General features: G+C 31.4%; 1 protein-coding gene across 4 annotated transcripts; it reads left to right on the plus strand.

Annotated features, from left to right (window-relative positions):
* Window positions 1-10: 10 nt before the first annotated feature.
* Window positions 11-19121, plus strand: LOC134690822 (ankyrin repeat, SAM and basic leucine zipper domain-containing protein 1-like). Of its 4 annotated transcripts, none has more exons than XM_063550923.1 (10): window positions 11-92; window positions 3216-3363; window positions 4177-4272; window positions 6342-6440; window positions 7782-7880; window positions 9144-9281; window positions 10402-10500; window positions 12102-12200; window positions 14259-14366; window positions 15889-19121. In XM_063550923.1, the coding sequence occupies exons 2-10, from the start codon at window positions 3244-3246 to the stop codon at window positions 16258-16260; spliced, it is 1230 nt and encodes a 409-aa protein (XP_063406993.1). In that variant the 5' UTR covers window positions 11-92; window positions 3216-3243; the 3' UTR covers window positions 16261-19121. The 4 variants fall into 4 exon arrangements, with proteins under 4 accessions (XP_063406993.1, XP_063406991.1, XP_063406992.1 ...); XM_063550921.1 differs by having other exon boundaries at window positions 13-92; window positions 3223-3363; XM_063550922.1 differs by having other exon boundaries at window positions 16-124; window positions 3223-3363.
* Window positions 19122-21975: the final 2854 nt, after the last annotated feature.

Consider the following 21975-nt stretch of genomic DNA (forward strand, 5'->3'; position numbering starts at 1 on the left):
CTTATAGTATATCGACAGTTTCCGGTGTCAGTTTCGTCCCATCATCAACAAATTAACTTTCACTGATTTCTCTTCAATAAGTTCTAAGGCTGGCAAGTTTACGATTTGAAATTTTTAGAATACCGTGAATGATACAGTCAACAGGTTGGACACCTATTACCCAAATCTTTATTGTGCGAATAAAAAAAATGGAAAATAATAAAACTGCAAAATTTTTTGGTCAACAACTTTCCTGGGAAACTGATTGTTAATGATTTTGACCCCTTAAAAGATGGTCTGCAAATTGTTCAAAAATATTATAATAATCTTATGGTTAGAGCTTCCAACAGTTCCAATCTGCAGCTTGAGTAATGGGTGACTCACAGGGGTGTGTGTCACTACAAACACAAAGTATAGCGCATACCATTACCAGTCGACTGGCAAATTTTTTCGCTCCATATCCTCTATGACCCACAGTGGGCAAAGAGTCTCTTTCACCTACATTAGGCATTACTTCTCTTTTTCTCAACTACCATAAGTCTCCTTGCCCCACAGGACACAATTACGAACGATTTCCAATGTTTGCCCTCTGAGATCATATTTATTTATATTTATCAATAAATGTTTTTATAAATAAAAACCCTATTAAAATTCCCTTGTTTTCATGATAATACAGTTTATGTGCACTTGGTGAATGTTGATGACGATGACAAAATCATTCTGAAAATGTTATAAGAACAACAATCTGGCCTGCAAGTTATATAAAAAAAAACATAAAGGTAAATGCATATTGCCTTCTTTTGTTAATATGTAGAAAGAAAAATATCTCCAGATTCTGTTCATTTGCGTAATGCCTTTTATCATGTTTATCTCGCCCAAATAACCCACAATTGACGTTTTTTAGACTCTTGTGACCCTATTTATGATTATTTATGGTCAAAAGAAAATATGTTAATTTTATTGAAAAGTCCAGAGAACTCCTAAAGAAATGTTGACCTATAGAAAAAAAAATTCTTAGATGAATGATAAGGTCATCACTGAAATGGATAAACTTGAATTTAGTGCTCCTTAAAAGGAGGAACTTAAACAAAAACAAACAAAATCAGAAATCTTTCCTTTACACATGACAGACATTTCGTCTGCAACCACTGTGGAAGTAATTGAAGTAAAATACAAACTTGCGCATCTTATTTTCCTATGAAAATGTGTTTGAGATTAAGATTAATGTACATGTATGCTTTATCAATCTAGACTGCAAGATATATCAATATAGTGCTGTTCCGAATTGCATCCATATGTGGCTCTCTTGACCTGTAAAACGAGGTCATGCAAAACTAAATTATCCTAACGTGAATAAAAATGATGTGGGATATGATGCAAAATGGAAAGCTTTCATACATCTTAAATTCTATGGTATAAACAATTCAAGAAAAGTAGTCTACCTAAAAAAATATAAATCACAGTTCAAAAATCATTCGTAATTGTGTCCGGTGAGGCTAGGTGGTCACAGTTGTTGCTTTTATCATGTTTATGTTCAGAAGTTTTTTACCAAGATGATTAAACTTGTGTAAGCAGTTAACACAAATTTTTAATCTATATTCTAAATTAGTATCTTTATTTTCTAACTTCAGCCAATCTATGCACACCTCAATAATCAGAGTAATATTTACAAGTATAATCATGATAATAAAACTATATCTAAAACAAACAAAAAAATCATAAAGATATTTACAGCCTCCACGTGACAATAAGACCAATTGGTCAAGGTTTATTTACCATGTTTACAGTACCTTGTACATGTACATTAAAATGTTTGTATCTGCTATAAAAGTTAATGTCAACTAACAGACTAAGCAGAATATCTCTATTATACGATGATCTACTCCAAAAAATCAGAATGGCAGGTATTTAGAAATAGTTGAGAGCTTGAGATGATTTATATAAAGAAAAAAATATATCATGTATATACATACATATAAAAAAAAGAAAAATCACAAAAATACTGAACTCTGAGGAAAAATCAAAAGCTCAAACACATCAATCAAGTGTAAAACAACTGTCATATTCCTGAATTGGTACAGCATGTACAGACATTTCATTATGTTGAAAATGGTGAATTAAACCTGGTTTTAAAGCCAGCTAAACCTCTCAATTGTTTGACAGCTGCATTAAATTCTATTAAACATGTTGCATTGACAACGATGTGTGCTTGTAAACAAAACAAACAGGTAAAAATGCCGCAAATAGGGGTACATGTACATCAGTTAACATTGTGCAATAATCCTAATCACTATAAAAACAAACAAAATGTAACATAGAAGCAAAAAAGGGCATATAGTCAAAGTAATTGTACATTGAAAAAAATGAAAGACGAAGAAATACAAAATTTCAATAGCACAATTATGGGATGTAAAAATACAGAACCAAGTCATACATGAATGTATCAAAGAAATACAACAAGGCATATATATAGACACAGCATATTAGCAAAAATGAAAAACAAGAATACAAAAATTAGCATAGAACAATAACACTATGACGGGATATATAAGTACAGAGCCATGCCAAATGGATATGAACATCAATATCAAATACAGACTAGACAGTAAAAGGTATATATTCATCAAGACAAATAAGAAAATAACATGTTATTAAGATGATAAACAGCGTCACTACCCAAAGTCCATTGAAGTCTATACTTCAACATGTTCAAGACCATAATTTATGGAAACAGGATAGTACCAAGATCACAAAGATATATGATAAGTCCATACCAAGGAATGTTATTTTTCGGTTCTTGGCTTCTTTGTGATATCTAGCAGCTGGTATATTCTTTCATGCAGCTCAAAGCACAAGCTTCTACATATACGTGACATAGTGGTTCTGTTTTAGTATAAGTAAGGAGTTTTGGAATTCAGCTGTGTGTAGTAGAATCATTGGCAATTAAATGATGGATTGACTAGAATTGTTGCAATATCAAATTCAGCATCTAGCTTTAGATATAATTATATTCAGCTAACACATGCTTATTATTTCTTAAACCCACCTGCATTTTCATTTTCAAAGTTTTACAAGATTGAAGAACATGAGATATGATTTGATTCTTTGAAAAAAAAACAAGCATTAATTGAGCAGTGTTGAGTCATGTGAGTGTAACTAGACATGCTAGAAGATAAAATCACTTGTATATTAAATCTTCAACCTGTTCAATGTTCATGATGTTTAAATTTGGTATAATTTCAGATAATACAAATCAGTTAAAGAATGGGATTAGCAGCATCCCGCCAAGAAGCATTCTGGGAGGCATGTGGGTTTGGACATATCCTGCGAGTTAAGAAATTTTTAGAAGCTGGAGACATTGATGTGAATTGGGTATCTTATACAGTAAGTTAGTGCTGAAAAAAATTACCTTAAAAATGTATAGACTATTTGATTGATATATATAGACTGAACATGTGGATTCATTTATTTTCATGGATACCATTTTTTTGGTGGATTGAGGAAAACTTGCCTTTTCATGGATATTTAATTTGGTGGATTTGCCAAAGTCTGTATCCAATTCTTTGGAAAATGTGTTCTGTTGGATCGTTTACTTGTTACCAATTACCACGAATTCCATGAAAATTGGTATCCCATGAATAATAATGAATTCACACAAATTACTATCTTCAGGATTCAGTTTGAGAATTGCTTTAATATTGTTAAATAAAAGTATCTTAAACAAAGTATCTTAAACAGTATGATATATGTCAGATATAACTTAATAATCATGATAATTATTTAGTCTTGGTAGTGACATTATATATAGTTATAATTGTGCCAAAGTGGAAAACATATGTATAATCATGAAAATGATACTGGATAAAACCGATCAATATTTTTTTGTAAAATCTTAGTCTTATGTATCAAATTCTTGTACTTATAACATCAGCCCATAAAATATATACTTTTAAATTTTTGAAAGTGTATATTGATATCATTAGCATGATTATGACTAAATCAATGGATCCTTTAGGATGTATTCTTCTGACGTTTCAGTCTCGTTGAAATCTCGTTCTTTAACATGTTTAATTATTTCAAGAACATGTGATACAAGTGGAAAATATCAATGAATTTTCAATATATTATAATCAAACATAACTCTGTGAAAAGTATGTTCCTGACTGATGAACAATGTCTTTATTTCTTATTTTTCAGCATGACTGTTGCCCGATACATGTTGCTTCACAGGGTAAAACAGAGATAGTAAGACTTTTGATAGAGGCCAAATGTAATGTTAATGTACAAGATATTGTGAGTATGAATATAGTACTGGCAAATCACTGGTATCATTGATTGATTGTTGTTTGCTTAACATCCAGTGGCAAATATTTCAGGCACCTTCAGGAGTAACTGATATCATTGATTGATTGTTGTTTACTTAATGTCCAGTGGCAAATATTTCAGGCACCTTCAGGAGTAACTGGTATCATTGATTGATTGTTGTTTACTTAATGTCCAGTGGCAAATATTTCATGCAACTTCAGGAGTAACTGGTATCATTGATTGATTGTTGTTTACTTAATGTCCAGTGGCAAATATTGCATGCAACTTCAGGAGTAACTGGTATCCTTGATTAATTGTTGTTTGCCAAATCTAGTGGCAAATATTTCATGCATCATCTGGAGGAGCTAGTGGTACAATGTATTATTGATTGATTGTTGTTTACTTAATGTTCAGTGGCAAATACTTCATTTATCTTTAGGAGGGGTTACTGATAAGATTGATTGGTTGTTATTTGCTTAACATCCAGTGGCAAATATTTCATGCAACTTCAGGAGGAGGTACTGGTATGACTGATTGTCTTATTTGCTTATTGTCCAGTAGCAAATATGTCATTCATCTTCAGGGGGAGATAAGGATATGTTTGCTTATTGTCCAGTGGCAAGTATTTCATGCAACTTGCATATACTTCTTTGGATTATGTTTATTAGTTTGATACCAGTTTTCATGAATTTCATGGTTACAGTTGAAACACATTTTACCAATGAAAAAAACAAAAACAGTCTTAGTATAATTCGAAGTTTATTATGACGTCCATTATCACTGAACTAGTATACATATTTGTTTAGGGGCCAGCTGAAGGACGCCTCCGGGTGGGGGAGTTTCTCGCTACATTGAAGACCCATTGGTGGCCTTTGGCTGTTCTCTGCTGTATGGTCAGGTTGTTGTAGCTTTGACACAATCCCCATTTCCATTCTCAATTTTATTTTATTATAATAACAATCGAAAAACAGATACGATAGAAAGCAACAATGACAAGCAATTAATTACAGTAATACCTACATGATGATGCACTCTTGAGAGGTTGTTAAAAGGCAGTATACCAGTTTTGTCTTCTTTTTTTTGTCTGCTGTCTCATTGTGTGCAACAGTATTCCCACAACTTTCAAATATCATCCTTGTTAAAAGGGAAGTTTCAAATACAATCTTTTTTCTAGAAATCATAGAATTACATCTATAACACAATCTTTAAAATCATTTTAGATAGCATCTCATCCTTGCAATAGAGTGTCACATTATCAGATTATCAAGATGCTAAAAGGCAGTGAGGATTACACTAAAATTGATACGTTTTATTTTTATTTTTTTCTGATGTACATGTAGCTTGATCTCGTGAATATGCTAAGGTAGCACTCCACAGTTAGGTGTGTAGTTTCCCATTTTGGCCCCTGTGGATTTTTTAAATATGAGAGCTAGTGTGCAATAAAATTCATTTTTGGATAGCTGAGTATTAAAATAGCCTTTGTATTGGGTTTATATGAACATCAAGGTTATGTAATGTATGTAATATAGGCTGTTTTCTGTATGACAGTCCATATTTGCATGTCCATACCATACATTGGTCCGGCAATTATTGTAATGTTTTTTTTCCAACTTTTTATCGCACGAACTTTGTGATTGGATTCTACGAAAAAATGAGGCGAAAGACACCCATTTTTTATTTGATCATTAGGAAGATTTAAGAAAACAGTTTCTAAAAAGGTATCACTCAAAGGCATTGAAATTCTAGTTTGATCCAAATTTTGGGGAGATATATGACATGTTCACACCCCTTTTTGCAATATTTTATGGTAAATAAATGCTGAATGTTGCCATGGATACACATAAAAGGAATTAATTTTCACCCTTTTAACTTTGGAAAATTGAATCTATGGAAGATACTGATTACATACATATGAACATGTACAACACAAACAGTTAGGTTAATGTATTAGAAATCCAGGAATAGGAGATGATAAAACATTTTGGGGCTCATTTTTAATTTTATTTTCTAACTGTGGAGTGCTACCTAAAGGATATTGATTTTTTTCTCATTTTCAGAGAGGAAATACACCACTCCATCATGCAGCTATGAAGGGCCATGGGGATATTATAAAGATATTGGTGGAGGCTGGAGCTGAGGTCAATGTACAAGATAAGGTATCAGCATTTTATCTTGACAATTCTTTTCAACTTAATGGGGTTACATAACACCAAAAGAATTTAACTTTCTAAAAATCAGATGATAGTTTTAATCCGGATTATTGGTTAATGGAAATCGAACTTCTCAATGATCAACATTAGTATTTTTCTGCTATATAATATCATGTATACCCAATGAAATTAATTGTGTGGTTCAAATTTCTTGAATTTTTGTAAACAGATCAAAGTAAATATTTTGTCAAAGATATGTACTTGGGAGACAAAAGTCAGTAATATGAAAAAATTTGTAAGGGTTCCGCGGAACCCAGTGTCTCGCCTATTTTTGCTGTAAATCGTAGGCTCAACAACAATAAGGAATAAAATCAATAAAAATATTCCTCTTGTTACTATTTTATGATTGTAAGAAAATCTAAGTCCATTTAAAAGTAAATTACAGGAAAAACTGAGTAATTTTTTTACAAACTTTACTTCTGGATACAATCTAATGATCATAAATTAGCTTCTGTCCATGTTTGGTACAAACCCAGGATAGTTTAAGAAAGTTATTAAAATTTTAAAAACTTTAACCACAGAGTGAATGTAATGGTTCCCCGCAGAAAAACTAAGTCCATTTAAAAGTAAAATATAGAAAAAATGGATTTATTAATTTACAAAATTTTCTTCTGGATACTATCTTATGATCATAAACAAGCTTCTGTCCAACTTTGGTACAAACCCAGGATAGTTTAAGAAAGTTATTAAAATTCTAAAAAATTTAACCACAGAGTGAATGTTTTGGTTCCCCGCAGAAAAAACTAAGTCCATTTATAGTATAATACGGAAAAATGGAATTTTATTTTTACAAAATTTACTTCTGGATACTATCTTATGATCATAAACAAGCTTCTGTCTAAGTTTGGTACAAACCCAGGATAGTTGGAGAAAGTTATTAAAATTTTAAAAACTTTAACCACAGAGTGATTGTTTTGTTTCCCCGCAGAAAAAACTAAGTCCATTTATAGTAAAATACGGAAAAAATGGAATTTTATTTTTACAAAATTTACTTCTGGATACTATCTTATGATCATAAAGAAGCTTCTGTCAATGTTTGGTAGAAATCCAGAATAGTTTAAGAAAGTTATTAAAATTTCAAAAACTTTAACCACAGAGTGAATATTTGTTGATGCCGCCGACAACGCTGACGCCGACGGAATGTAGGATCGCTTAGTCTCGCTTTTTCGACTAAAGTCGAAGGCTCGACAAATATATAGATATAAGAAGATGTGGTATGAGTGCCAATGAGACAACTCTCCATCCAAATGATGATTTGTCTATAATCTCTGTTGTTGTATTTTATAGAATGATTGGACTGCATTACACTGTGCTTGTTATTGGAATCATAGTAAGGCTGTAAGAGTTCTACTCAATCTTGGTGCAGATATCACATTACAGAATAAAGTAGGTACAAATCAAATGTTAGACTGCATGTAGCTGAAAATAATTATACTATTTAGTAAATGATCAATAATATTAGGGAACGACCATTTAATTTCGAAAAAGGGGTATGTAAATCTGATCCCCAATTTGATGAAAAAAAATATTCTGGTCAAGCAGATGACAAAAGAAGAAAGATATTCCCCATACCTTATAGTGTTAAATTTTGAAAAAAAAATTGATTGCGTTGAAAACTGAATAAAATTGATCGGTCAAATTTTTTACTAAACATAACCCCCCCTCCCCCTCCCCCTTTTGAAGTTAAATGGTTACTCTCTTATATAATATTCATTGGTTAGAGGATTTGGAGATAACAAAAGAATTAAATAAGCCATTCATTTCCTGTTTTGAATAGGTTCACATTTTTTGGTCAAAATCTGGTTTAATTTGTTTATAAAATATGTCAGTAAAGATTATAATGTTATTAATTTATGTATTTAATGGGAGATAACTCTACTTCATTCATGATATATTTTTTTTAAACTATTAGATTTTTTCACAGAAACTGATAAATAGGTCAACATATTTTTTTTAAGCCGTCTGTGTCCAGGGGTTGCACATTTTGCATTTCATTTTCTTTTTAAAATAAAATAATTTGTTCCAGGAACATAGTAAGCAAACTGCATGATGCATCAATAAACATCAAATCATGTTTACATCACAAGGGAGATAACTCAATGTGTACACAACTCTGAATTTGTCTTTGTGACACCACATTTATTTTCTGAAATGTAAAGCTTTTTTAAGTTAGGTTAAGAACAACTGTTACAGTGTAAAAGCTTATGAAGTAGAATGAAAGCATCAAGTGCTATAAAATGAGACAAATGTGATGACACTTTATAGGGTTGATTTCCAAGAAAATCAAACAAAAAATACATTACTGTCACAATGATGTTGAAGAACATCTTGGCCTCACCTTTAGCAATTAATGAAATCATTTCACATCAATATTTGTTTCATTTTTCATAAAAAAAACATTTTTGAAAGTCAACTTACATGTATTCCAGAAGCATGAAGATCAGGTGTACAGTCATAAAACTTTACTCTGTAAGTGGGGTACAAAATTTGTCCTCAAAACACAAATACATTATTTTGATTGGTTGAACTTTGAGTCTGATCACATTTCAAATTTTTATGACTGGATGACCAGTTCTCCAATGATATGTAGTAACTGTTCTTTCAGAGTACCACTTATATTTAGCGGAAGGCCTATTTTTTTCATTTTAGGATAAAAGAACAGCCCTTCTTGAAACAGCAAGGTCACAGGAAAAGGATGATGAGTCGTTAGGGGAGATAACTCATATGCTAATTGCAGCAGGAAGTGATTTGAATTGTAAAGGTTGTAGCGACCTTGGAGATTTAGAGGTGAATAAATTAAACAATTGGAAATCTTGAACTTAATCATTAATTTTGTTTTGGCATAATATTCGTACAGACCTATCAAGGGATAATTGTTTAAGATAGTATTGCCCTAAACAAAATTTGCCATTAGACTCTTTTCATATTACATGTACCAACTTTTGATTCCGCTTTATATTATTTTTTGACAGGTTACCTACGACATCCTGGTACTCGGTCAATTAAGAATAGTCATAATAAGTAAAATCAAACATTTAATCAGTGTAATTTGAGGGGAAATTTACTTCTTTCCGATGAGTTTGTCATGTAAAGAAAATATGAAGCAGTTTATTTTCCCAATGAATTGTTCAGATGAAAAGCTTGATGTTACTTATTTACGTTGCTCTTACTTAACTTGGTACCAGGATATCCTAGGTAACCTGTCGAAAATATAAACTTCAGAATCAAAAGTCGGTAATAGGACAATAGTCTATTGGAATGAGACTCAAATTTTTGACATTTCGATCTTAATTGTAAGGAATTTTTTTTTTAATTTCTGGCCAATTCATCCCCATTCTGTTACAACTATCCTCACTCTGTTCCTTAGACAATAAAAAATAATTTAAACAGTGTCTGATATATGATGTAATTTAGAAAGATAAATGAGGACTTGCAGAAGGCCAGTCGTCATAATATCTTGTGTATTGTTTATACACTACAACAATATTAGATATGTTGTCTCTTTTCTACAAAGAATTTACGTTAAAGAGAAAAGAAATAAGGGTGGAAATATCCTTGAGTTGGTAAAGGCCACTTTGCTATCAGCAAATTTTTCTATTGCCTTCTTAAGTTTTTCCCATCATCCATGGTTTTTCTGTGGCTTTCTCTCTATTAAATTATTATATCTGTCTCTAATTACTGTGAATTCAGAAATTATTGTGATGTTTTTATTATCGCAAAATATGCAACAGAGTTATAATCACAATAACTTAAACTCGCATTTTGAAATTTTTTATATGAATTTGATAAGATTTTTCTCAATATCGCATAAATTAAAGTTGCATTTTAGTCAAAGATGTCATAATTGCATGAATAAATGCTCACAATAATTTCTGAATTTACAGTAATTGTATGTGTATGTTTACAGGCAGATTTTACTGGTTTAATGTATGCAGCTTACCATAATCATCCTGATGTAGCCAGTGCACTTATTGAAGGAGGCTGTCAGATTAATGCATATGGATCTGTAAGTTCAATCTCATGAATATTCATAGCATAGTATCATGAATATTTATAGCATTGTATCATGAATATTCATAGCATTGTGTATTGAATTTTTATTTTCATTGGCAGATTTTTGTGCAATGAGAAAACATTTGATGGATTCTTTATTTTGTGGTTTATAACAAATTTTGCTTACAAATTATAGGACACTGGTATCAAGTCTGACAAAAAAAATTGTGGTTTACTTATATCAACCATATTTACCGAAATCAGATTTGCCATTTAAGGTGGTACCCAACACCTTGACTAAAAGTAATTTGGCTCTTTTAATTTCATAATTATTTTTTTTGACCCTTTGAAAAAAATATAAAGATTTTTAAAAAAACTTGAACCAATCACTTTCTGGGAAAAAAATATAGCAGTTTGACAAACACTTATTTTGATCATTGAGAAGCTTAATATTTTCTTAACAATACAATGTGATTAAAAGTCTTTTGTCATAAACCCTCTTTTGTTGAGGAGTTTTCACATACACCAAATTGAAATGACCCATGTCCACAAAAAAAATCAGTCCTTAAAGTACACCACTTTACCAAGAAAAAAAAATGGAACTTGGATCTTCTTTTAAATGAATTCATAGAAGTGGTAGAAAACAGTGCTAAATGAATAGCCAAAGAGCCATCAAGAAAGGTCTAAAAGTTTAAATTTTGAGTGTCCACAAAATAAGTCTGAAATGGATGCCAATGTTATATTTATTTTTGTGTGAACTTGTTTGGCTGTATTAAGGAAATAATGTACTCAGATAGCTACTTATCCAATAAATTGTTATTAGTTCTGAAGTTATTTAGCCAATTAATTATTATTAGTTGTGAATTTGTTAAAGTAAAAAATCAGAGAGAGTAAAATATCTAAATAAGAATGCAGTTAATAATCTTAAATATTTTCAAAAAAATAATTTATTGTAATAAAGAAAAGCACAAAAAGCTTAAAGTTATGGCTGTAAAGTAAAGAATGATCTAATGTATACAAGATTGTAAAGATTTGCATTGCAATTTGATAACAACTAATGTGTCAATTTCTTTTTAAGTCATATTAAAGTTACCGCCCAAAAATCAATATATTTTTTTTTCTACACTAGAAATCGTAATCACTGGATTGACAACAACACTTAAGTAATCAGCAATTTTATTACATCGACATGTTTCACCGATTAGATCGGCGTCATCAGGAAGAAACGTGTTGACATAATAAAATTTTCAGATTACTCAAGTGTTTTTGTCAATCCAGTGGCCAGATTTTTTCTTTCTTTTGACAACCCTGCATACAGTTGGTATCCACTTATGGAATCTCTACCTTCAAGAAACCTTAGAGGTGTTGGTTTAGCAGTCTTTCATCTACAAAAAGTAAAGAAAACTTTACACTAATTATCTCCCTTTAATCAGGTACAAGTAATACCTCTACTTTATGTTAATCTATAAGTCACCATCTGCATATTAAATCATCTGCACATGCAGTTAATTACTGAAGATGTGCAAAGCTTAGACAGCTGATTGCCATTTGTTTAACGAATTATTACAATTAGTTTTTTCATCCAGTACATTTTATTTTATTTTAATTTTACAGAATTTATGGACAGCCCTTCACTGGGCAGCAGATAGGGGACATGAAGAAATGGTGTATCTTCTACTAGGGTCAGGGGCTGACCCTACAAAAAGGGGACAGGTGTGTATTTTCATGAGGGGTAAAATGATGTTTTGATTAAAGATTTCATGAAATTTAGTCAAAACACTTATGTTACAGGTTTGATTTCTATATGTTTTAAGGGGGCCTAAGTGGCCAGAGTGGTCATAGTAGTTACTACTGTTATCACTAGCCAGACAATTCTGAGATAATGAGTTCAAACCACACTCATGAGGATGCACTAGACTCAAATCATAATTGACTTAGAGGATTAGTTTTCCTATCGAAGATTGTGATTTTCTCCAGGCACTCCAGCTTGCTCCACCAATAGAAACTGGCCACCACAAAATAGCCTAAAAGAAAAGCGACGTTCAAACACAAAATACAAAAATCATTATATATCTTCTATATAGATACAGGGAGATGTGGTATGAAAGCCAATGAGATAACTCTCCATCCAAATAACAATTTATAAAAGTAAACCATTATAGGTCAATGTATGGCCTTCAACACGGAGCCTTGGCTCATACCGAACAACAAGCTATTAAAGGCCCCAAAATTACTAGTCTAAAACCATTCAAACGGGAACACCAAGGGTCTAATCTATATAAAAAAACAAAACGAGAAACAAGCCTATATGAATACCTTTGATACTTAAAACCACATTAAGCAGTGAGATAAACAGTCTATACTTTTCTACCAAGCAAATGTCATGTAATTTATTTTAAACTACAAATTATACTCCGATATATTTAAGTCAAGACTCTCGATTTGAAATACAGAGACACATCTAAAAGGATAAAAACTCAACCAATGATTAAAAAAAACAACCGATATAGGCAAGGTTATTCTGTATTTTCAACACTTAATTTTTTGCATTACACAGACAGTTTTTATCGTTGTTTGTATAATATTAACAAGCTTTCTATTTGGTGTAAGCCAAGGCTGCTTGTTAAAGTCAATATTTTTTATTAAATGGTTAACTTTTTACAAATTGTGAATTTGTGACTTGGACTGAGAGTTTTCTCATTGGCACTTATTCCACACCTTCTTATATCTGGTTGATAGATAAACTCATCTATAATATACCATGCAGATGCATTTCAGATGATTTGAAAATTTGTTGTATGAATATAGATACTGCTGATATTTTATTAGTGGCGGATCCAGGGGGAGGGTTCCGGGGGTTTGAAACACCCCACGTTTTCCTTGACTACCAATGCATTTGAATGGGGACATATAGTTGGAACCCCCCCCCCCCCCCCCCCCCCCTTTCTTCTGGGTTGGGACCCCCCTTTTTAAGATGGCTGGATCGGCCCCTGTTTATGTAACTCAAAAAGTATAGCATCATTTAAACTAATGTGGATTCTTTATTATTCATTGAATACCAATGTTCGTAGGTTTTGTGGGTAAAGTTGAACCACAAATGCAAATGTTCAAAAAAAGAAGTACATATTTTCTAAAGGCATTGTACGTAGAGTATGGCAAAACCATGAAATTCAAAATCAAAAATGTAATAGTTTTACTAAATCCATGAAAATTGATACTCACGAAAATAGATAAATCAACAGTAGTAAATAACAGGCTGATAACACAAACAAAGTTGAAAATAGCCAACAGTTTATAAAAAAAGATGAAATATTAAACTTTTGGAAAAATATGAATTTATCAATGATCTAAGAATGTTTATTTTCTTTTTATGCCCCACCTACGATAGTCCAGGGGCATTATGTTTTCTGGTCTGTGGCTCCGTTCGTTTGTCTGTGCGTCTGTTCGTTCAGGTTAAAGTTTTTGATGAAGCTGAAATCCAATCAACTTGAAACTTAGTACACTTGTTGCTTATGATATGATCTTTCTAATTTTAAAGCCAAATTAGACTTTTGACTTCAATTTCACGGTCCACTGAACATAGAAAATGAAAGTGGAAGTTTCAGGTTAAAGTTTTTGGTCAAGGTAGTTTTTGATGAAATTGAAGTCCAATCAACTTGAAACTTAGTACATATGTTCCCTATAGTATAATCTTTCTAATTTTAATGCCAAATTAGATTATTACCCAATTTTTTATTATCATTTTAATCAAGTTAATCGATTTTGTTACAGAGGAATGAATTAGCAGCTGATCGAGCAGAAAGTCCTGAACTGAAAGAGATGTTACATAATGCTGTTAATATGTTTAATGAATTAGCTACATTGAATCCAGGTTCTAATGTAAGTACTGGAACATTTGTACAGTGTAACCTGCCTTATCTGACACTTGAGTTTTCCATCATCCTGCTTTAACCAATACATTTTTATTGTCCCAAAATATGCCTATCCTTGTAGAAAAAACCTTAGTATTACCATGATTACAACACCTTTTGATTCCTCAATTAATCCCATATCAATCGAGACTAGTGTTATGGAAATCTATTTATTTTGAAACTGAGCAGCGAACTTCCTTAATCCAACATTTTTTCCAGGTCCCCCAGTGTGTCAGATTACACAGGTTTCACTGTAATTACATGATAAGTTAGATTTTTAGGAAGAATGCTAGCTCATTGAAAACATATGTGACAAAAAGATTACCATGCATCTACAGAGTAATGAAATGCTAATAGAAGTATAACTAGTTATAGGAAAATATAATTTACTCACTTGCAATGGAGGAAAATTATACAGGAAGTAGTTTGAATGAACATATAAACATGATAAACAAACTAACAAACAAATAAATGAATTAAAACAAATGAAAGAATAGATCATGTTGTTCAATTAATCTCAGTTCTTCATTGGTCAAAGTTCAATAATGACGTCAATTTTTCTTGCTTTCTTCTAAATTTCCTATTGTGATGTTCCAAATAATGTCTTCACATAGAAAGAACCTGGGTGTTTTTGTCAATCATTGAAAAATAAATTGAAGTATGTTTACATATTGCCTATAGCTAATGATCATTATATCTTATAGAAACAGATGCTATTTCGAATAGACAGATAAAATATTACAGTCATTTCTTATAATTTAATTCTAAATTCCATTTTAAACCGTAGAAAACCATGAAAAAACGTTGATGACGTCACGGTCACATGACTAAATTATGTCTATGGGCTGATAACAAAATAATGTCAGCCAATCAGAAGACGTGTTACCATGGTTACATCCAAAATTAAATTATTTTAAAATATTTCTCCATATGAGCCTCATCTTTAGTGAGGGGCGTAAAGGGGGTGTATCTGCATGGTAGAAAGCGAAATAAAATTGCCATTTCACGATGATCGAACAATTAAAAATTTCTTGCAAGTGGATCATTTTACTGATATCACAAAACACGGTGAATAAGAAACCCTTTTCACGGCTGCACGTGAAATAAAAATGGCAAAACACGTTGCACAAAAATAACCCTTTACCACCCTCTTTAGTCAAAATAGTTGTATTTCAGAACTGCTGAATATTCCAGGACCTCAATAATTGGATTTCAGTTTATCCTTAAATACTTCACGGCCCCCATAACTTAATTTCAGGATAACCTTAAATTGTATTGCGTGGCTCCTGAAAAAAATGTGGACCTCTATGAATAGCTTTATAGTTGTAGATATTCTGAAATTGAATAGTAGAGGTCCTGGAATATGTAAAATTTTACTGATAATTTATGGAGATCCTGAAATGTTTTGTGCTGTAAAACCTAAATATTTCAACCTAAATATTTCTTTTAATAAATCATTACCAGTATGTAAATTTTTTATTTTATTCCAGGCAAAAAGTTCTAGTGAACAAAAACCAAAATTAGAGACAGAATCAAATTATCATGAACAATCACCTGTAAAAAAAGACATTTTAAGCTCAGAAACTGTGAAACAAAAAGATACAGATGTAACGAACAATAAAGAAAGCATACAAGGTCAAGATCCTGGAACAGATATCTGTGATCAAGTATCCAATCTAAATATAGACTCTCAAGAAACTACTTCAATTGAAACAGAAAGTAGAAAATCTGTTGAAACAAACACTATGTTAACTGAAGAATCAAGTAACCTTGACCTTGCTCAAAAAACAGAAGAAAGTGATCACAAGGAAAAAGATATTTCAGAGGACAAAATAGGACAGACAGAAGTATTATCTACATAATAAACTGTCAGGAAAGAATATGTATTAAATGGTTGTATAATTTAAGTGATGGATTGTGTTCTAAATAATTATCTTAATGGAACCAGGAAGAAAAATTTCACTTAAACACATACATGTGTTGATGTGTTTCCCATTAGATCTGCTTTTCTTATATTTCAGGTCATTTTCTAAACACTTACAATGTATGCACATGAAACAATATTTTTTTATCACTTTAAAGTCCAGTCCTTCACTCAGCTGTGACTAGTCCAAATCTTAAGATGCAATGTTATGTTTGTATGTGAAACATTTGAATAATAATGTAGTTGAGAATTTGGGGTGGGTTTTTTTTAATTAATTTTTCACATTTGAATTTTAAGGTTTTCTTGCAATAGAATACTCTTAACTTCTATAACGCAGAGTCCATCTATTGTAGCTTCCTGTGCCTTTTGATATAAAATGCATGTGGTGATATTTTTTATTTGTATTTCAATTATACTTGCCATATTTATATGCTTCCACCATACTTGTATTTTAAAGATGTAACCATTAGAATAAATATTATTGATGCACACTAATCAGTGCCATAGCAGAGGGGGGCAGGACTGTTTTCATGACATCGGGATCAGGTGTTTTTAAGCTCGGAATTTCGGGATTGATCCTTTTGTCATTTGTTAGTGATCCTGGAATTCTTTTTTCAAATTTCAGGATGTTGGGATTGAAATTTCTCTAAATTTGGGACCTCAGAATTTCATGTTTTTTAGCCTGGGATTTTTGAACCCTTCCTATCCCCCTCATAGCAAGGAAAGTAAAACAACAATTTAGTACATTTGTTGTACTGTACTTTTAATTATACACCCACAAAATGGAAACATAACAAACAGAGAAGACTTTCTTTGTATTTTAAGGTGGTACCTAACACTACAGGGAGATAACTCTAAAATCAGCCAAACGTTTTATTATGTTGTGTTGTTATAAATGTGATTACTAAGCTTCTAAATGATCAAAATTAAAGTTTGTCAAACTGCTAAATGACCAGTGTAACTTTTAAAATGGTTGGTTAAATTTTTTGGGGGGATTAGTATTTTTTTGTCAAAGGGTCAAAGTAAATACTTTGTCAAAATTTTATGAAAATTAAACAAGCCAAATAAATTTTCGTGAAGGTGTTGGGTACCACCTTAAGTTTATTAACTTTCTATGTTAGTTATCCCCCTCCCTTTACCACTTTAACTTCCTACCACTTTTCAAAGATACACTGTGTTCTAAAATATATGTTTATTCCATTTAGAAAAGATTCTATGCCGTATATATTTCAAGAAGTAAATATTTACCCCCTTTATCCCTCAACCCCTCTTCAATACATGTTGAAGGGTTTTTTTGCATTTTATGTAAGAATTCTATTGTTTTTGTTATTTAATTTTTTTCTAATCCTTTTATTAACATTTGGACTCTAAATGCTGTAGTTTTGTATTTCATTTCTACTCTTTGCATTTATTTATTATATGCTATGTACATTAACTAGTAATTTTAATGCTCTTTTCAAAAAAGACCTTAGATCTACTCCGAATAACCTTTTGACGTCAAGCAAATAAGGTCACTCCCTCAGGTCACTATCATTTTACAATTGAAAAGTATGGAACTTTATTGTTATCATTTCTATGGGGAAATTAAATGTCTGAGAACTAAAATATTACTTATGTTTATCAACTTCATAGAATGTAGTTCCTTCCCTATATTAGAAAGTTTATATATTATGTATTTTGAGTGCAATGAATTAAATTGAATTTAGAAATTTGTGCAATGTTTTATATTATATTATGTGACAAGATTTGTTTTGTATTTATTAGAATTCACATATTTTATTGCTTTATTTATATTGGGCATTTCTTAAAATTGCATTATTTAGTCATAGATTGATATAAATTTGTTTTTCATAGATAAATGTACTTTCATTTTGTGCTTGTAACAAATCCTGCATGCATTCTTAAAGAAGATTTGTATATTTTTGCTGTCATGGATACCCATTTAATCTTTACCAATACCAGTACTTGTTATATAATTTGTGGCGTGCACGTTGAATTATACCTATAAGTACCTATAAGTAAATATTGACAAAAATGCATTTGTAAAGAGGGATTGAACTTTATTCAAATTTGATTATCTCCCTTGTGCCATTGTAAATCTCATTTAATAAAGATACCACAGTGTATTCTGCAGCTAGAACTTTTTCTATTAAATAATTACATTTAATACATGTATGTTTTATTTTGATTAGCCTACAGCAGACTGGCCTCAATCTGAAATAAACCTTCATTTTAAAATGAAATGAAACATTCATGATGTGCACAGGTAAACAAGTGAAAATCTTGATAGAAATCTGTGTTTTCATGATCCCAGCAAAAAGATGTAATTATAAGTATTAAAAGTTTCTTTCTTTTTACCTTCGTAAAAGTTTTTGCAACCAAAATAATTTACAAGAAGAAACATTCAATTCTTAAATATTGTAACAATGTCGATTTCATGTCACAATACTCTTCGTCACAATTTGGGGCTCTATTTGGGACAGTTTCTATTTTTGCTTTACATTTTCCTACCTTTAGCTTTTTTTTTAAAAAGTCTATTCAAAGCTGCAGTATAAAAATGATATGAGGTCAACTTCAGAAAAATATGGACCCTTTTGTATTTGGCACACATCTGTTGAAAAGCTACATTTTTTAATCCATGTACCAAAATTTTTATAAATTTTCTGAGTTTGACATAATTCTTAATAAATAAATATGTGAAATAAAGTATAAGTTATCCTGCAAGTCTTGAATGCTCTAGAATGACATAAGTCATGAATAAGGATGAATATACAGCAGTCATGAACATCATTAATGAATCAAATAGTAGTCATGAACATCATTAATGAATCAAATAGTAGTCATGAACATCATTAATGAATCAAATAGTAGTCATGAACATCATTAATGAATCAAATAGTAGTCATGAACATCATCAATGAATCAAATAGTAGTCATGAACATCATTAATGAATCAAATAGTAGTCATGAACATCATCAATGAATCAAATAGTAGTCATGAACATCATTAATGAATCAAATAGTAGTCGTTAGCATGGTCCAAATTTTAATGGAATTATAGGTTATTGTTGATCATCTCGACGAGATTGATTTTCTTGCTTGAGCTAGGATGGTGACAGAGAGAAAGGCAATCAAGTTGAGATGACGAATAATAATCTATTTATCGCTATTTTACCTATTACGATGTTGTCAATTTCATGTCAATTTTATTAGTAAAGCCACATGCCTGCTTAGTTTCTAGCGATAATTTTCCATCTCAAACTAGAAGCATGATATGAAAAATTATCACAAAAAAAGATCAAAGAAAAAAATGCACAAAATAGCTATAATGACATTTACAAGATACCTGTACAAATAAACCAATATTAGCCAGTTATACACCTTATCACTAATCCCAGCTGAACCGGCTGCTTGAACTTTTGACGCATACAACAATCACTTTGTATTGTGGCGTCAGATATTCTGTTTTAAGACGTCAAAATTTTAGGGGAACCTGTGTGATTTTCAGTAATGGGGGATAAATAGCGATAATGTGTATTGCCTTCTTTGTTGTGTTCCTGAGATATAAACATGATTGATTTAGCCATATAAGGTCTATGTGATCACTCTGGATATAAATATTATTGATCTAGCCATATTGGGTCTATGTGATCACTCTGGATATAAATAGGATTGATCTAGCCATATTAGGTCTATGTGATCACTGGATATAAATATGACTGATCTAGCCATATTAGATCTATGTGATCACTCTGGATATAGATATGATTGGTCTAGCCATATTAGGTCTATGTGATCACTCTGGATATAAATATGATTGATCTAGCCATATTAGGTCTATGTGATCACTGGATATAAATATGACTGATCTAGCCATATTAGGTCTATGTGATCACTCTGGATATAAACATGATTGATTTAGCCATATAAGGTCTATGTGATCACTCTGGATATAAATATGATTGATCTAGCCATATTAGGTCTATGTGATCACTCTGGATATAAATAGGATTGATCTAGCCATATTAGGTCTATGTGATCACTGGATATAAATATGACTGATCTAGCCATATTAGATCTATGTGATCACTCTGGATATAGATATGATTGGTCTAGCCATATTAGGTCTATGTGATCACTCTGGATATAAATATGATTGATCTAGCCATATTAGGTCTATGTGATCACTGGATATAAATATGACTGATCTAGCCATATTAGGTCTATGTGATCACTCTGGATATAAACATGATTGATTTAGCCATATAAGGTCTATGTGATCACTCTGGATATAAATATGATTGATCTAGCCATATTAGGTCTATGTGATCACTCTGGATATAAATATGATTGATCTAGCCATATTAGGTCTATGTGATCACTGGATATAAATATAATTGATCTAGCCATATTAGGTCTATGTGATCACTGGATATAAATATGATTGATCTAGCCATATTAGGTCTATGTGATCACTCTGGATATAAATATGATTGATCTAGCCATATTAGATCTATGTGATCACTGGATATAAATATAATTGATCTAGCCATATTAGGTCTATGTGATCACTCTGGATATAAATATGATTGATCTAGCCATATTAGGTCTATGTGATCACTCTGGATATAAATATGATTGATCTAGCCATATTAGGTCTATGTGATCACTCGGGATATAAATATGATTGATCTAGCCATATTAGGTCTATATGCTCACTCAGGATATAAATATGATTGATCTAGCCATATTAGGTCTATGTGATCACTCTGGATATAAATATGATTGATCTAGCCATATTAGGTCTATGTGATCACTGGATATAAATATGATTGATCTAGCCATATTAGGTCTATGTGATCACTCTGGATATAAATATGATTGATCTAGCCATATTAGGTCTATGTGATCACTCTGGATATAAATATGATTGGTCTAGCCATATTAGATCTATATGATCATTGAGGATATAAAGATGATTGAAAATTCTGAGCTGAAGATATATTATGAATCTAATAATATTATGACTCTATAGTAGCTAGATATAAGAAGATGTGGTATGAGTGCCAATGAGAAACCCTCCATCCAAGTAACAATAAGTAAAGATAAACTATTAAATGTAAAGGTTAAGCCTTCAACCCATTCCCTCGGCTCAGACTGAATAGCAAGCTAATGTAAGACAATTTCAACTCCTAATCTTTATTAAAAAAACAAGACATGAGAAATACCTTTAAGAAAAAATTAAATTACAAAAACTCGAGAGGAAAATCAAATGGAAAAGTCCATAAACACATGGCAAAATCAAAGGACAAACACATCAAAAACGAATGGACAAGAACTGTTATATTCCTGACTTGGTAAAGGCATTTTCAAATGTAGAAAAATTGGATTAAACCTGGTTTTATAGAGCTAAACCTCTCCATTTGTTGACAGTCTCATCAAATTCCGCTATATTTACTATGATGCATGAACTTTTAAGAACCACACCAGCAAACAACAACCACTGAACATCAGGTTTTGTCATAGAACAGATTCAAACAAATGCAGTTAGTTTAAACATTGTAATAGGTGCCCACCTTCACCCTTACCCGAACCAATAGTGTTATATCACAACATAGAAAGACTCACTATAAAATTTGAAATGGCTTACCTC

The sequence above is a fragment of the Mytilus trossulus genome, chromosome 11, assembly GCF_036588685.1.
Source record: "Mytilus trossulus isolate FHL-02 chromosome 11, PNRI_Mtr1.1.1.hap1, whole genome shotgun sequence".
NCBI lineage: Eukaryota > Metazoa > Mollusca > Bivalvia > Mytilida > Mytilidae > Mytilus > Mytilus trossulus.